This window comes from Budorcas taxicolor, chromosome 8 (assembly GCF_023091745.1).
Source record: "Budorcas taxicolor isolate Tak-1 chromosome 8, Takin1.1, whole genome shotgun sequence".
Lineage (NCBI taxonomy): Eukaryota > Metazoa > Chordata > Mammalia > Artiodactyla > Bovidae > Budorcas > Budorcas taxicolor.
In genome coordinates, this window is record NC_068917.1 from 65,626,981 (window position 1) to 65,645,524 (window position 18,544).

An 18,544-nucleotide genomic window follows, 5' to 3' on the forward strand; every position below is an offset into this window, starting at 1 on the left:
TGTGGTCAAATTTTGTATGGCCATGCATCTACATCCCAAAGTAGGTGCATATTAAAAGCTTTGGAACGCAGATAGTTAAGAGTTAAATGTTTTTAGTAATTTTCATAGAATTTAAGTCTTAGAGGAGACCTTAGAAAGCAGTCTGCTCAATTTGCAAATGAAGACCATTTGGATACTTGAGGTAGTTTGCCCAGTCATATAATGAGTGAATTCGTTACAAAATATCAGTAGGCAGAGCCTGGGATGTCCTCCCACTTCTAATACTTGTTAGGCTGCTTTTTAAATTTCATTTGTTTTCTTTACAGGGTTTTCTAAAGAATAATAACAACCTGAATTTTTTATACTAAACTGTCAGAGTGCCTTATGTGTAATTTTTTTATCATCACCTGGAAAATTTTAATGCACTAATTGCTGGGTACCTGACAGATATTTAATATGCTGTCCTATCCTCTACAGAGTGCCTGCTCTTTGGAGAGCAACCTAGAAGGCTTGGCTGGTGTTTTGGAAGCTGATCTTCCTAATTACAAGAGCAAGATCTTAAGGCTTCTTTGTACAGTGTATGTATACAAAAGATTTATGAATCCAGGTGATAATGTATTATCTACTCTTAAATGCTTGGGAATGTTCGGAAGATGTGTTTATGTTCCATATCATCTGGTTTCATTCCATGGGGAATTTGTCAGATGAAATGATCTTTGGCCGTTTGGTGAACTCTTAGAGATAAATAGCATGAAAATTGAGCATTTTTTTTGTTTCTTGAATCCTTAGACTCATTTGAGTTGACTGCTTTTTAATTGAGAAAGCAGACAACTTCACATTTAGCAATCTTCTTTTAAGCACATACAATTAAATGTATATAATAGAGTTTAATTTATATTTGTAATCAGTAATATCAAACAAATTTGAGAACTAGTCAGTCACTCAAGTACTAGCCCTTCTAGAAGGCTTTTGGAAGATGCTTTTGGAGCTGTGACATAATAGGCATAATCTTTCTCTGAGTTAGGTTAGCTAGAATGAGTATCAGCACTTAATTTGTAAGGACATTAGTGTGGGAAAGTCTCATGTGAGATCATGAAATGGTCTCTCCCAACAGTGGAATTAGCAATCCAGACTTCTTACCACTCAAGTAGACATTGATTACTCTAAACTGTATGCTTTGCAGAGAAGTGGCTATGATTTCTGGATAAAAGAGTCTTCATTGTGAAAGTGACTTCGTTGTTATTTCAGTTATTTTAAAACAATGTTTTTGTCTTAAATTGCCTACAACTCAGTTTTTAAATTTACAAGTATACCCACAGATTGAAACTATAGGTCGATTTTTAACTTCTCATAAAGTATAAATAAATTCAGATACAGTTTTTTGAAGGAATCCGATTAATATTCAGGAAGACATGTCCTCACACTAGGAAACTACTAAGAAAAATAACTTGGCTATAGTTATCCATAGATTCTTTCTGTTCTGAAAACATTTATGGGAATGGAGTAGATTCATGTTTAAACTCTGGAAGCCATGACTTTGAGATGGCCTGAATTGTCCCTAACACTGCTAGGAACCTTGGGAAAATGCAAAAAATTTAAGAGAATCTGAATGATCATGAGTTCCCATTCGCTTTTCTTTTTGAGCTAATTGCTAAAGGCTGCCTAAATTAGGGATCAGCATTTGCTTTTTTTCAAAAATTTATTACTGTGATCCTCTACTTTTCAAATAATTTTAATGAAAATTAACACACTTGAGTAAGCAAATTGAGATGTGAAGAAATCTTACTCTATTAGAGTATTGTGTTAAAAATTCAACAGTTTAATAGGAACTGGCATTAGTTCTGAAGTTTTTCTAAGGAACTAGAATAGTGTTTCTCAAAGTGGAATTCTGATCCCATGACATTTGGTCAGCTGAGTTTAGAATGTTGATTGCTCTGTCTCCCCCTTAATGATTCTGTATTAAAAAAAATTTGTTTCATTCAACAATTCTTAGGTATTTTACCACAGAAACCATTTTCTGTAAATCTGCTATTCAGTTCCACTAAGCATATTGGAAGAAAAGCTAGTCTAGAGTTTTATCTATTTTAATTTGATGACTTCACAGTTAGAGCGTTTTATTTTCTTTTAACTCTAGGATTAACTGATAGAATCAAAGTGAAAAAATTGAGGTAGCTCTGTCTACAACTCTCCTCAATATTTATGCCTTTTTTGAAGTAGTTTTAAAAATAATAGTTAAATGTAATGCTTTTCTAAAGTTAATAAAATGATTAAAAAATTATATAGTATAAAATTCAGCAACTTAATGCTGTTGTGTTTGGATCTTCTTGTTGTACTGGCTTCTGAAATTAGTGCACGTCTTTTACCTGAGAAGTTGACCATTTATACAACATTAGTTGGACTACTGAATGCCAGGAATTACAACTTCGGTGGAGAATTTGTAGAAGCCATGATTCGCCAACTGAAAGAATCATTGAAATCAAACAATTTTAATGAAGCTGTATATTTGGTAAGTTTTTGGCCTTTTGACTTTTGGGAGGTTTCTGGTATATTATAAACTTAGTGTCGGAATGGAGGAGAGAGGTGAGCTGCAACCAAATAATTTATCTTTTCTCTTGAAATACAGTTCTCCACTCACCATAACAGCTGCCCTCTTGAAACCATTCTTCTTAAAGATACAGAGCTCATTACCAAATCCAATGATACGGCTTCTTTTAACTTTAAATCCAGATTGACCTCCTTATAATAAATGATGCTTTACACTTCTTAGCTCTTGGTTTCTGCTGTACCACTTTCTTCACAACCTCCTGCTGCCACCTGTGTTTTATTTCTCAGGCTCCTTTTTCTGGGTCAGCTTCCTCTGCCCCTTTTAAATTTCTGTGTTTCTCAGAATTCTGTCCTCACTTCACTTTTTTTCAAATATTCTCATTTAAAGCATTTGCATTCTCATAGCTTTGTAAACTACCTTTATTTTGATGACCCTCCCCCTCCCCACTATAGTTTTAACTCCTGCTTCAGCGTTTCTCCTGAGCTCCAGACCTGTGTTCCAGATGCTTCCTAGATAGCCGTAAGGAAACTTGCCTGAACGTTTATCCCTAAATTAATACATTATTCATACCTCCTTTTCTCAGTTCTCACCCCAACCCACACAAGTGGCTGGTATTTACTGGATAGCTACCCAAAAACCTGAACATTGATTTTTGTCTTCCCTTTGCCATACTCTAAGCAGTCCCCAAGCCCTGTCAGTTCTACCTCATAAATTTCTCTCCAATTTGTCCCTTCTCTGTCTCCAGGGCCTCTAGTATAGTTCATGCCTTCCTAAATGGAAATGGATTTAAGCCTTATTAACATGTAACGTTTAGACTGACAGCCTTATTAATATGTGTAGACAGTGGGTCTCTATATTAGGAATAAACATATACGCGTGTTGAAGGTACGTGATCAAATTCTTTTCTCCTGAGTATACAGTCAAAAGAGTTGGACACTGATTAGGCTATAAGATTAAGTTCAGACTTCATTAGCTTGACCCATCATGGTTGCCCCTGTCTGTTTCTCTTTGCCTTCCATATATTCCCAGCTCTGTCAGAATTACTTGTGGGTCCCTGAACACACCTTGTGTTTGAACCTCTCTGTTTAGAAGCCTCTCCAGTTGAGGATACTTTACTGATTCTTCATGACCTAGTTTGATTGTTACCTACTTTATGATGTTTTCCCTTACTCCCTTTATCCCTGTTTCTAGAGCACTTTTTCTTTATCTTCTAGTATAGGAGTCATCCTTTTGGGTCAAGATTGTGCACGTCCCACTAGTCTATGAGCTCCTGTTTGACAGAGACTTTAATAGTGCTTAGCAGTGGCACACAAAGGACACCCAATAAATTTCTGTTTGTTTCCATTTCTGTGGTCCAGTGAAAATTTTTCTCAACCAAACAAAAATTATTGGTTGCAGTAGCTAAAATATTACAGTTTAGGTTCTAGTGTAGTAGACTTCCCTTGTAGCTCAGCTGGTAAAGAATCTGCCTGCAATATGGGAGACCTGGGTTCTATCCCTGGGTTGGGAAGATGCCCTGGAGAAGGGAAAGGTTACCCACTCTAGTATTCTGGCCTAAAGAATTCCATAGACTGTATAGTCCATGGGGTTGCTAAGAGTCAGACACAACTGAGCGACTTTCACTTTGACTTCCTAGGCTAGTATAAATGTAAAGCTGTACATGCAGATTCCTGTCCTTCATATAGTCTCTTTAACAACTCCTCAGCTCTGCTGTTGGAGCACAAAAGCAGCCAAAGACTACATGTAAACAGATGAGCATGGCTGTGTAATAATTGATTTGTGGACACTGAAATTTAATTTCATATAATTTGTATGAATCAAAGTATTATTTTGTTTTTTTCCAAGCCTTTAAATGTCTAAAACACCATTCTTAATTTACAAGTTTCTTAAAAAACAGGTAGTGGCTTAGATTTGGTCCTTGGGAAAAATGCTTGTTTTATAAATATTATAAAGGACATTTAGACTAAATAGAAATTGCTTTCCCCAATAGGTCCGTTTTCTGTCTGATCTTGTGAACTGTCATGTCATTGCTGCCCCATCAATGGTTGCTATGTTTGAAAATTTTGTAAGTGTAACTCAGGAAGAAGATGTGCCTCAGGTAAGAAAACCCCTTGTGCTGGATTTCATTCATATGGTATGAGGAGTTTTTCACTAATAGCCCTTTAGCGAAAAAAAAAAAAAAAAAAAACAGATTAATAGATATTACATTTTAAATTCCCAATATCTGAAAGTTAAGCCAACTGGCATAATGGTCGATCCTCATGACATATGTATATTAGTTAAATGATTCTGCCTAATAAGATTAATATATCTGAAAATGCTCTGAATGAGCCGACGTCTTCATTAGCCCTATAAATAGTGTCCATAGGATTTCATTCAGGAATAAATATGATGTGAATGAAACTTCACTAGCACCTATCTTAAAGGCACCTTTTAAAAACTTCTTCAGGTGCGACGGGATTGGTACGTGTATGCGTTTCTGTCGTCCTTGCCCTGGGTTGGAAAGGAGTTGTATGAAAAGAAAGATGCAGAGATGGACCGAATCTTTGCCAGCACTGAAAGCTATCTTAAGTAAGGGCACAGCAGCATGGTAATGGTTTTGTGTCCCCTTAAGGTTTTGCCCAGGGAATTCTGTTTTAAGTTTGGTTTTCTATTAATAGGTACCTCTTTGGATATTGTTAATATCTACATAGTTACAAATAAAGCTGAAGAAGTCTAAAGATAAAAATTTGCTTTCTTATTACACTAAGCTACCTTCAGTATTTTTTAAATGTTTTATATTTTTCAAAAGTTGTAGTTTTATATTTAATAATATATACATGTTTGCAAAAGAAGAATGAAAATAAGAGTGTGAATGTTCTAACATTTGAATATATCCTTCTCTCCTTTTATACAAGTGATGCTCCAGTATACAGATTGTTCTTCTATGCACACTTCCTTTTCCCCCCTTAATACAGTTTGGATTTGTTGTGTAAAATATTTAGCTCTACCTCATTCTTTTAACAGCTGTATAGTATTTGACTCATTTAATGTACCATAATTTCTTTAATTTGTTTCCTGTTGGTAGACATTGAGCCTATTGCAAGTCTTTGGCTATTTTAAATTGCGTTTCAGTGAATATCTTTGTACGTATGTCTTTGTGTACATGTGCAAATGTGTTTGTGGGTTATGTGAATTTTTAGAAATGGCATTACTAGGTTGAAGTGTCTTGATCTCTTCTAAAGTGATTGATTATTTATCAGTTAGCCTTCTGCAAGCAGTGTTTTCAAAACTGTATTTGCCTACATTTTGGCAGTACAATACATTATCAACGATTCTGCCATCTGACAATTTGACAGGTTAAAATGTTTCACTCCTGTAATTTGCATTTTCTTAATTATGAAAGCAACTGAACATCTTTTCATGTTTTTAAAAACCTAAATGTAGGTTTTCGTTTTAACTTTTAGAAGACGCCAAAAGACTCATGTACCCATGTTACAAGTATGGACCGCAGAGAAACCACATCCGCAAGAAGAGGTAAATTGACTTTAGTCTCTTGTGATAGATACAAGCACAGTCAGAGTAGATTCTTAATCTCTGACATACTCAATCATCCCATTTGTATACCATAGCTATGTTTTCACACTTCATATCAGGGGTTCAGCTCCTCATAGCCCTAGGCATATAGTGTATTTTTAATAAATATTAGAATGTCCTTAGAACATTCCCTATTCTGTGGGATTCCAGATATCATAGAGTTGATGAATTTTTTACTTAAATGCCCAATTTGAAAAAAAAAGATACAACAGCCCCAGACAGACTTTGTAAAGTAATTAAAACGTGTACAGAAACATAGCACTATTCTTTTGTAATGTGTTTAGTAAGTTAGCTTGCTTTTGTACCCTATATTTTAGAAAGTAGTAGATTTTTGGTTTTGTCTAGTCAAAATGTTATTTCACCTAGCCTCCAAATATCTATTAATTGTTAAAAATTAATCTGTCTTTAGTATTTAGATTGCCTCTGGGCCCAGATTCAGAAATTGAAAAAGGATCGCTGGCAGGAGCGGCACATCCTAAGACCTTATCTTGCCTTTGACAGCATCCTGTGTGAAGCACTGCAGCACAACCTGCCTCCATTCACACCACCTCCTCACACAGAAGACTCGGTGTACCCAATGCCAAGGGTCATCTTCAGAATGTTTGATTACACAGATGATCCTGAGGTATGTGCATGGTCAGCAAAGGTTTCTTTCAAAGGGCCTGTGTTATGTTGTACTTACGGTTTCATCTTGTTAGAATTATGCCTGCAGGACATTTCAATTTTGAGTCATTTGTTGTCTGAGAGGGTCAGTGGCAGTGAGGTTAATGTCTAATTCAGTGAATGGAATCACCTCATTATGTAAGAAATCATATTTAGCTTGTATAAGTGAAGAGACAGTGTGGTGTACAATCAAAAAGTATAGGTTCAAGAGCCAGGTTGGTTTGGGTTTTAATCCCGATTTAGGCATATCCCAGCTGTGCGATCTTGAGTGAGTTATTTACCTTAGTTTCCTAAATAGAATAATAATTAGTGTATAGCTCACAAAGTTGTAATGAGGATTAAATTGTTAATATACACACATAAGGTATACAGAATGATATATGACACATGGTAAGTGCTCAGTAGTGTTTAAAAATCCCAAAGATAAGTATAAGCTGACTTTATAGTTCTTAAATATATGTATTTTTTATTATGAGGTCAAGTTGTTGATAGCCTTTATCCTTTAGCAGATTAAAAAATGTATACTTTTGATAATAACATTTAGTATAAAAATTTACATTTTAACTATGCTTTACTTTATGCCTTTGTGTTTAAATGACTGTGTTAACTTTAACACCCAAGCAGCAGCAAGCATAGTGATCACTGGATTGGTGCTGAATAGAAACTCGCCTAACTAAAGTGCCATGTGGTAGTGGTGGTGTAGTCGTGCCTGACTCTTCGTAACCTCGTGGACTGTAGCCCACAAGGCTCTCTGTCACACCTGTTGCTTGTACGTTCCAGTCAGCATAGAGCAGAGTTCCTCAACCTCAGCACAATTGATCTTTGGGGCTGTGGAATCCTTAGGTCTTATGAATTGTATGATGCCTAGAATTCTCCCTGGCCTCTGCCTTCTAGGTGCCAGTAGCGTGTCAGTTGTGACAACCAAAAATGTCTCCAGAGATTGCCAGATGTTCCCTTAGGGGCAAAATTGCCCCTGGTTGAGAACCGCTGGCGTAAGAACCCGTATTACCACCTAAGGTCAAATTTGAGTTTTCTTCACCCGCCTTCTCTCTTCTACTCTATGGAAAGTTGCTTTTGATCAGTGAAATTTTAGTGTATGTATATTCTATCTTAGAGTTAATAGTTGTTGGGTAATGGGTTAGTTAGTTGCTCAAGTCATGTCTGACTCTTTGCAACCCCATGGACTGTAGCCCTGCCAGGCTCATCTGTCCATGGAATTCTTCAGGCAAGAATACTGGAGTGGATTGCCATTTCCAGGGGATCTTCCCAACCCAGGGTAATCGGTTATAAATACAGAGTTATCAACTTGCTACCCACTTGCAGTATTCCATATATAATAAAATGCTTTTAGTCAACTTTATGTAATGGTCTAATTAGGTGTATGTAATTGGAAGTCTACTTTACAATAAGACTATTAGAATCTTTGTGATTAGGTATTTATTTGTGCAAAGGGAACATTAGGACGTCAAAATCTGCCTCTCCTGTACTGTTTGTAATTGGTATTGCCTCTGTGATGTGCCCATCATCCTTTGCCAGAAGAGCATAAATATACAAGATATCTTAAGAGGATTTGGTTGTTTAGTTCTGGTCTTTCAAAAAAAATTTTGTTTTTCTTTTTTGATTAGAAATTGTAAAGTAAAAGTCACCATTAAAAGTCTACAGTGGTCACTAAAAAAGGAAATAAAAATAAACGCATTGAACCTGTTTGCTATGCATATTTTTAAAAATTAAACAATACGTAGATAGTGTTCTTTAACCTTTTTAAAAACAACACAGTGTGGATATCTTTCAACATATATATGATTTTTTTATATCTACATAGTGTTTTAAATAAAATTTCCCCCCCTCCATGTGTGTGTTTTTTTTTTAAAAAAAAAAAACAACACAGTGTGGATATCTTTCAACATATATGTGATTTTTTTATGTCTACATAGTGTTTTAAATAAAATTTCCCCCCTCCATGTGTTTGTTTTTTTTCCAGTTCTATTTTTAATTTATTTTATTTTTGCCTGTGCTTAATCTTGTTGCTGTGCAAGCTTTTCTCTAGTTGCGGTAAGTGGGGGCCCCTCTGCTGCAGTGCTTGGGCTTCGCATTGCAGTGGCTTCTCTTGCTGCGGAACACAGATTCCAGGGCGTGCAGGGTTCAGTGGCTGCAGCACATAGACTCAGTAGTCGCCGCCCCTGGGCTCTAGTGCCTGGGCTCAGTAGTTGTGGTGCACAACAGTAGTTGTGGTCTTAGTTGCTCTGCGGCACGTGTGATCTTCCTGAATCGGGGCTCGAACGCATGTCCCATGCATTGGCAGGTGGATTCTTTACCATCAAGCCACCATGGAAGCCCCCTCTCCATGTTTTTTATGGAAGTAATCCAGTCTCATTGTGTAAAAAAATAAATCAAGGACTAACAATATACAAAAAATTATTTAGTTTGCATTTAAGTTAGTGATTTAGTTAATCATTTAAGGCTTGAGGTGGGCAGAGACAGTGGTGTCAGGTAGAAGAAGAAAACTATAACTGATGTTCTAGTTCTCTTGTAGGTAGGTGAACACAGAAGTAAAATTTGTTGAAATACAGAGCTTTCACGCTTGTGAACTTTTATTCTCAGCATCCAATATAAAAAGTATTGGAACATAATAAGCTCTCATATATTTTGTTAAAGAAATGAAAACTATTTTGTCTGGCCCTGTAGTATATAGCTGTCGTTTTGATTCCAGGGTCCTGTAATGCCAGGGAGTCATTCAGTGGAAAGATTTGTAATAGAAGAGAATCTTCACTGCATCATTAAGTCCCATTGGAAGGAAAGGAAGACTTGGTAAGATGCTTTTCATGGTACTTTTACTAGTGTGGCAAAAAAGTAGTAATCTTGATGATTTAGAAAGAGCAAAATATATGTTAAGAGTAAGAAAGTCTTCCTATTCCTGGTTTCCGGCTCACTACGACCAATTTCGAAAACACTTGACTTGCTTTCTGGCAGCACTTCAGCTTCAAATAGTACTTTTCTGGATGCTGTATAGTACTGTAGTGCTTTATAATGTTATGCATATGATGCCTGCTCTTTTATGTGGATATTTTCCATATGTTCTGGATAAATTAATTTGAGTGACAAGCTATTTTGGGGATGAATGTTGCAGGAATAAATGAATACTAATGGTTTTGCTCTGTTTCCTAGCAGTTAGACATCAAGCTTTGGAAAAGTTTATTTTTAATGTTTTCTAAAACCTTGGAAAGTTTTAGTTTGGATTTTAAGATGGAAAGGAATATAGCATTTTGGGGATAGTCTACCATATAAAACTATTTAAGTTAGTAGATCTGAATGTACTTCCTTACTATTATTTACATTCTTTCTGATCTTTCAAGGAGTTTTGGATATACATTAAAGAGTTTCCCTTAGGGTAGAAAAAATAATTTGTGCTGTAGTTAGATGAAGTAACTGAAATCTAGAACATTTCAGAAAATATTTCCTTTATGTCTACACACACTGTTTTTGAAACTGCTTATTTGGTTTTTCATATATCTGTGTATACTCACTGAACTTAAATTACACTTTTTATAGTGCTGCACAGCTAGTGAGTTATCCTGGGAAGAACAAGATCCCCTTGAACTACCACATAGTTGAGGTATGCATTCCAGATGGAGCTTGTTTCAAAGTCTCAGAATCTTTCTGTTGACTGTAAAGTGCAATCTGCTTTTGGCCTTTTGTTATTGTTCTTGCTGCTTGTCAGATAATGAAAATTAACAGAGAAAAGAGGAAATTGCTTTCAGTTTTGGAGCTCTGTTAACCATGTTAGTCAAGAGAAAAGAGAAGGTTAAGCCCAGTAATGAAACAAAATTTTGAGTTGCCTATAATTTATTTATTTAGTATGTCTTCATTCATGGATAGTTATCATGGATACTGTAAGTTACCTCTAACTCTAGCAGTACATTGGCCACTTAACAGATGTGTGTGTGCGTGTGCATGTCTGTGCTCAGTTGTGTCCAACTCTTAGTGACCCCATGGACAATAGCCTTCCCGGCCTCCTCTGTGCATGGAATTTTCCAAGCAAGAATACTGGAGTGGGTTGCTATTTCCTTCTCCAGGGAACATATGTATAAGCGGCTTAAATACATTATAATAATCTTTAGGCAGATAACCCATTTTTTAACTGTGTTTATCTGGTTTCTTACTACTAGCATACTCTGGACTAGTATATTATTTCCTGTATCACAAGGGTAGGGAAATACGAATCCTTATTTATTCTTAGAAATCAAAAGAGCCAATTGTTTTGGAAGTGAAAAGAATAGATAATGCTTTTGATTCCATATTAACTCATACAGTTGAACACCTTATAGAAATTTATTTCCCCAAAAACAGTATTTTTACTTGATACATGAGTCAAACTGTCAATTATATTATTCCTTTATGTTAAAACCCTCAGTGTGAACATAATTACAGTGTCTTCTTTAATTCACTTTTTATTCATACTCTACCAGTGTGAACAGTGGTGTAGTGCATCTGTGCGCTATAGATAGACAGTGCATCTGTTCTGTCTTTACAAAACTTGAGAGCATGCTTAGGCTACTGGATTTCACTCATTGACATGTCAATTGAAGTGCAAAACGTAAGTCACATTTTAAAATCTGCAAAATGTTTAGAAATTCATACAAAAGTGTGGGAGATGGGAGTGAGGAGGAGGAATGCAAACTAGGCTTTAGAAGTCTAGGTATGTGGCCCACAAATTATATATGGAGGATGAAAACAAGTCTCTGAACGAGAGCATGGCCAAAATGTCTGGGACTACCAAAAAGGTAGTAACTGTGTAGAATGACTTAACTATCTTCTGATCCCATCCTCAGAGCCTACAAAGGGCTTTTATTTCTTATAGAGCTGAAATTCTGATGGCTCTATGAGTCCCTAGTAAACTACCTCCCTGAACTAACTCTGATACTTTCAAAGTTGAAATTTAATTCTCTGGAAATATCAGCTAAGCATTAATTTTTGCATATTCTTATTGATTGAGTTACAGAGATAAGAAATCTTCATTATGGTATTCAATCATAGGTCTTTGTGTTTTAGAGAGCATAGTTTTTAAGGTTAAAAAGTTACTTTTCAAAATTACGAATATCACAAAATTTAGAACACTGAGGTCTTTCTAAATAGAAGTGCATGGATCGCTGTTGAATTGAGTGCTGACTTGTGATTCCCTTGTAGGTGATCTTTGCAGAGCTGTTTCAGCTTCCAGCACCGCCTCATATCGATGTGATGTACACAACACTTCTCATTGAACTGTGCAAACTTCAGCCTGGCTCTCTACCCCAAGTTGTATCCTTTCCTTTGTTTTTAAACGTCCTCTGTTTGGCCTGGCTTTACAAGATTATTAAATATTTCTGCTGGGTGGGTTTAAATCACTTCATGAAAACAGTTTGGCATTTCTTTAAAAGTTAAAAATCACATATACCATACAGTCAGCCACTCTGCTCTTTGTTGACTAAGAGTATTAACGTTAATAACTTTATGTGTAACAACCCCAAACTGGAAACTGTCCAAATATCCATCAATACATGAGTGGATAAGCAAATTTTGTTACAATTATACAATGGAATACTACTCAGGTTGAAAAAAAAAAGAACAGATTTTCAATGCAGGCATCAACATGAGTGAATTGCAAAATATATGTTGAATAAAAGATGCCAAACAAATATGAATTCATAGTATATGATCCCATGTACACAGAATCCTAGAAAATGCAAATAATGTAGTGACAACAGACCCAGATTTGCTTGGGGGCATAAATGGGAAGAAGGGAGGATGGATTATAAGGAGAATGTAGCAATTTTGGAGGTGATGTAAATGTTTATTATCTTGATTTCACAGGTGTATACAGGTCAGGTGTTATTGTATATCATTGATACCTCAAAGAGCAGTTACTTGAAAAGAATTACTAGCCATTTCATGGACTTCTAGGAAATGTTATTCGTTTTTTCTATTACAGCTTTATTTTCAAAGAGAGTATAGTTTCCTTATCCTGAAATTCACAGCTTGCACAGGCAACTGAAATGTTATATATGCGTTTGGACACGATGAATACTACATGTGTAGACAGGTATAGTATTGCCCCCTCCTTTTTTTTTTTTAATATTTGGCTGCAGTGGGTTTTAGCTGCTGCATGTGAGATGCAGCTCCCTGACCAAGAATCGAACCCACGTCCCCTAATTGGGAGCGTGGAGTCTTAGCCACTGTACTACCAGGGAAGTCCCTGCCTTATTTCTATAGTGTTAGCAGCTTCTACTCCCTGTACTTTATAAAAGTATTTGATCAGAAAAATTTTTGCCCTTTTAAGAATTTCCAAGTTGGTTTTTCTTTCTTGCCTCCTCCAAATAATCCTATATATAATAAAGCTCATACTTGTTGTAATATAGCATTTCACTTTCTAGTCTTAATTTTCAATGTGAAATGATACCCATGCTGAAGTTTTCTTTAATTTCATTGCTTATTTGTTTGGTGCTTTGGTATGGTTACACTTTCCCTTTGTAATTAGGTAGGTAAGCTTTTAAAATAGACTTTATGCTAATTCATATGTAGAAGCAGAGTCTAATCGCGTATATTTATTATGTTTATATATTATGTATTTGTTTATAGATAGTGTCTGTTTCTAAAATAATTAACTTCTCTATAACTACAACTTCAAGACTTGGTTTATACAAAAGACCATATTGGATTTTTACAGCTGTGTTGATTGGCATGCCCACTATTGTCTTTTGGGTGAAATCTTCCTGCCTCTGTTAGCTAACATGCTCTCTTACTCTGTCACTTTCCCAGATTAGCTCAGAACAGATAGTGCATATTTTCCATAATCTGTCATGTCCATTGTTGAAATGCAATATTTGAAAACTATCAGAAAAGGCTACCCTGTTTGTTGACCTATTATCTTGAGTAGTTTTAATGATTGAAATTATAGGGACATAAGGGATATGCTTTAAGGTGTCTGCTGAGGTTTTTCCCAGTCTAATTAATAAACTGCCGGTTGCTCTGGGCATTCCAACTATGCCATTCATTCAGCAAGTATTTACTGGGCTCTTACAAATTTTACAGTATTATATAGTATACTAAAGTGATCCTTGTCTAGTTAGATCAGGGGTGTCTTTAAGAGAAAAAGGGGCTTTGATGGTACGTTTTGTTGTTTGTGGTAAAAAGGGCCTGGTATGATAATGAAAGCCTGCGCTTTGGCTCTTGCATTTATGAAATGTTTTTGACCTTTTTTTGCACCTCACAGCTCTGTTTCACTGTCAGTTAAATGGAATAATACATCCCACAGCAGTTACTGTGAGAAATTATATAATATAAACATATATAAGGTTCTTGATATAAAACAGGCACTTGAGTCGTATCTGTTACTCTCTTGAAAAGGATAGCACTGTTAGGAGGAGTGAGATGGGGACTGTTATTTTTTTGAGATAGATGAGTTTCAGGATTTGCACAGAGGGTAGGTGGCAGGAGAAAGTAACAGCTGTAGGTAGGGTGAAAATAGGGTCGTCTTTGTCTGAAGAATTATGTGAATTCCTATTATAAACTGCAACCATTCATCCTTTTCCATCCCCCACCCTTCGTGTAGGTTTATTAATTGGTTTTCCCATCATCTAAGTAACTTCCAATTCCGTTGGAGCTGGGAGGATTGGTAAGTAGTGTTATCTCTGTCTTTTCTCTACAATTTACCATTTTAAAAAGTAATATTTAAAACTATAATATAAAAGCCATCTTTTTTGTGATCTGAAAGATTTAGTTTTATATATATATATATAAATGAAATAATCTAGGTAGAAGGGAACTATTTGCAGCTTAATACAAGGTAGATATAGGTGCAGATTATGTGTAAGAACTTGTAAAACTGTATTTTGTCATTAGGTCAGATTGTCTTACTCAAGATCCAGAAAGTCCCAAACCAAAGTTTGTAAGAGAAGTTCTAGAAAAATGTATGAGGTAAGTTCTTTGTGTCTTCTCCTTAGCTTAGGTGGTCTCATTTCTGTGGGGGAGGTTTCCCTTCTCTGAATGTATGTCCAGAATATCATTTTTAAAGTCCAAGTACCTATCTTTCTTCCCTTTCAGATTTAGGCTGAGAAATTAGGGCAGCCATGCCGTCTGGATTCTATGTGAATTAAGTCAAAAAGTTCATTTTTGTCAAATATACTTTGAAATAATTTCAAATTTTAGGAAAGTTGCTACAATAGTACTCTGTATCATGTTCATCTAGATCCCCTAGTTAACATTTTACTGCATTTGTTCTAATGTCTAGTCCTTTTTCCCTCTCTGTATAATATCTACCCTTTATATTGATCTTTTTCTGAACTTTTTGAAAACAAGTTGCAGATATGATGTCTGATCATCCTTTAATAGTCGGTGGTATGTTTCCCCCAAACAAAAAAAAACTTCTCCATGACCAGCACACAGCCCTCCAGATCAGGATCTGAGCTGATACAGTAATACCACTATACAATCCACAGATGCTGCTGAAATTTTGCCAACCATCCCAACAGTATTTTTTTCCTTTCTGGTCCGGAATTCTATCCAGGAGCATGTATAGCATTTAATTGTCATTTTCTTCTGATTCCTTCACCTTGAACTGCTATTCTTTCTCGTTCACATCATTGTCAGTTTTAAAGAATGCGGGCCTTACTTTGTTGTGTCGCCTTGGTGCATCCTCATGACTCAAGTCTCGCATTGTCCACCACTAAAGATGTTAATCTTAATTATATGGCCACGTCAGGCTTCTCAACCTGAAACTCCCCATTTTTCCCTTTGTAGTTGATTAATATTTTGTGGGAAATATCCTGAGGTAACACTCCCGTCTTACATCAGATCTCCACTGCAACTCGTACTTTTATTTGCCACCACTATGATGATCCTCAGGTGATGATTCCCTTTTTCTGTTATTCTTTCTACATTTATTAGTTTGCTTTCTACTGTAAGAAAGAGCTTTCCTTTTTTACCTGTTTATTAATTCCTATGTTTGTATATCAGTAGAGACTATTTCATTCAGTGGATTATAATTCATTACTGTCATTACTAATTTGATGCTTAAATTGCCCCTGATTTGTCCACTGGGAGTCCTTTGTGCCTGCTGTGTCTTTTTTTCCTTTCTTTAATGTTCTCCCTCCATTCATTGAGCATTTTCTTATTTCTGGCACAAATGTTCTGGGCTCTTCTTATGTTTCCTTGCCCCCTTCCTGGAATCATCTATTCATTCAAAGAGGCGGAGTTTCTTTTAGTGGAGCATGGTATTTAAGTAGCAAGGTCTGGACACTTGATGTGTTTATTGCTATAGGGTGTTACTGGTTTTCCGCCCTCTAGATGGACAAGCATAGTGAATATCTTCATGCACACATATACCCATACATACATAAATCTGTTTTTATATCCACCTAGATGTGTGTATCTTTCCAGTTCCAACCCAACATATCATTTTTCTTCCTAGCCTTCCCCTTTGCCATGATTTCTGAATACCTTGGCAGACATTAAGAAACTTGTCTCCCACTGTCTTGATAAGTATTTATCTATTACAATATAACCAATCTCCCAACCATACAAACTGTTTCCTTCACCTCATCCCACCCTGCCATCACCACCTCACATCCTTGGCCATCAGGCTTGTGGACCCACTGGCCCACATCTCAGTACAAACCAGAAAGTTCTGAAGAAGACGTGAGTTCTGGTGTGCTGGCCCAGACAGGAGTTAAAACGACTTGTTGCCCCTTTACTTCTTGGTTGTCAGCTGAGTGCAGGGTGTTGATCTTCTGAGTAAAGTGGGATATTACCAAAGAATGAAACTGATGAATGGTATTTTCTGAGGCTTTTATTTATATTGTAGGTTGTCTTACCATCAGCGTATATTAGATTTTGTCCCTCCTACCTTCTCAGCTCTATGTCCTGCAAACCCAACCTGCATTTACAAGTATGGAGATGAAAGTAGCAGTAAGTAATGAATCCTCTGTTTTTCAAAGGTACTAATGCAAATATTAAGTCAATTATCTAAGGTGGAGAAAGTGAATTATTTCTCTTCTTGGGTTTATATTTTCTCTGTTTGAAAGGTGATTTCTCACCAGCCTCTGTTGTTTTATTTGCCCTGTCATAATTTTAAACATTTACTGTGATTTCCTTAGTTATTACTGTCTTGTAACTGTTTTTAATATTGTTTATAATGTTTTATTCATGACATTTTAAGTGTTGTTAAGTATAGCAAGATGAATTTATAGCCAGAACTTTCTAAAATGAAAGTATATGTTTGTCATGGCAATTCTGATTACATGAATCGATTTATTATCTGCTCACAGTACAGGCATGGGAATGTAGGTGCACATAGAGGCTATGTTTTACCTGCAGTGTGCCTCTAGTCTAGAAGTAAATTCTTAAACATACTTTTCTTACTTTTTGGTCACGCCACTTCTGAGATTTGCACTGTAAATCAAAGGGACTGTTTAATTTGATATGCCATATTGTGCTTTACACTTACTGGAGGGGAAGGTTGTGCACCGGTAAGCAGTGGTAGAGGTAGGTGTGGAGTTCCCAAGTTAGTCTTTTTCCATGGCACTGTACTCAGCTCCTCTGTGAGCCTTCCACTTCATGTTGTGTAGCAGTTCTTTGTATCTTAAAACTCACTCCTCTCCCTTGCTTTCTCATATTGCACCCCTGCTTCTCCACCTGCACTTCAGACTACACCTGTTTTCCTTGAAACAAAACTCGGTTCCAGTGCTGCGTATTCCATTTCCTATGTTACTGTGTCACTTATTCCTTAAAACAACTCTTGAGAAATAGGTATGTTTTTAACACCAGTTTTACAGTGAAGGAATGGCTTCAAAGAGGTAAAGCCCAGACTTAAATACTGAGCAGCCTTGTTCTTGATCACTGTGTTTTCTGCAAAAAGCAGAGCTTGATGTGGTACTTAGAAGTGCCACATTTTGATTTCTGCTTTGTACTGGCTCAGAGAACCATAAGATACAGTCTTTGATATCAAAGAGTTCAGACTTCTGTTGAACACTGAGCTTTCTTTTTTCCCCACAGAAATAACTCAGCCTCCAGCCTAGCGTTTAAGGCTCACCTAAACTGTTGTTTCTACTTGACGATTTGTCATTTCCACTCCAGCGAAGCCCACTTTGTTTTTTCCATGCTTCTTATTCTTGGTTTTACCTTTGTTTGTACCATTATCCCTTTCTGTTCTCTGATTCCTGTGCTCTCTTCAGGATCTAGCCCAAGCTCCACTCTGGTAAATATTTTCTTAACCTTTAGCAAGCCAGTTTCGTGCTACTCTCTGGCTACTTTTTATGTGAGTATCTTGGTTCCTTATCTAAAATGTAGACTTGTCGATGGTGGAGGATTTTTCTTCCCTTTCTCTCCCACTTTCAAGAAAAGTACAGAGCACGTGTGAATTGTTGGAACTGACTTTATTCATTACAAGTGCTTAGTAACTCATATTCTGTGTCAGAATTGCCTTTTTTGCTACCTTTGTCTACCTTACATTAAAAGTAGATTTCCAGTTGCTCTGGTGATGCCGTACAACATGTATTAGCACAGATTGTATACAGTAAGGACCTGACAGATACTAACCAACAGTAACCATGTGGAGTCACAGCACACAAGCATCTGGCTTATGTAGATTCACGAATGTGGATTCAGCAGAAGAGAAAAGCAAAGAGTCTGTCTTAAGTTGGCAGCCTGCACCTTGTTCAAACCCAAACTTAGTTTCCACTGTATTAGGGAAAAGGAGGATCATTGACCAAAATGAAAGAGAAATACATTGATTCTCAGCCTTTCAGCTTA

At 36.4% G+C, this 18,544-nt stretch overlaps 1 protein-coding gene across 1 annotated transcript in view; it reads left to right on the top strand.

The window, feature by feature from the left end:
- NCBP1 (nuclear cap binding protein subunit 1) overlaps positions 1-18,544 on the top strand; it is a 36,242-nt gene that overhangs the window by 8,236 nt on the left and 9,462 nt on the right. Inside the window, exons 3-15 of the mRNA XM_052644772.1 lie at positions 457-557; positions 2,329-2,485; positions 4,515-4,622; positions 4,974-5,095; positions 5,971-6,040; positions 6,510-6,725; positions 9,474-9,571; positions 10,313-10,376; positions 11,948-12,058; positions 12,775-12,839; positions 14,349-14,411; positions 14,639-14,713; positions 16,599-16,702. Coding sequence (XP_052500732.1) covers positions 457-557; positions 2,329-2,485; positions 4,515-4,622; positions 4,974-5,095; positions 5,971-6,040; positions 6,510-6,725; positions 9,474-9,571; positions 10,313-10,376; positions 11,948-12,058; positions 12,775-12,839; positions 14,349-14,411; positions 14,639-14,713; positions 16,599-16,702 — 1,354 coding nt within the window. The remainder of the gene's footprint in view (positions 1-456; positions 558-2,328; positions 2,486-4,514; positions 4,623-4,973; positions 5,096-5,970; positions 6,041-6,509; positions 6,726-9,473; positions 9,572-10,312; positions 10,377-11,947; positions 12,059-12,774; positions 12,840-14,348; positions 14,412-14,638; positions 14,714-16,598; positions 16,703-18,544) is intronic.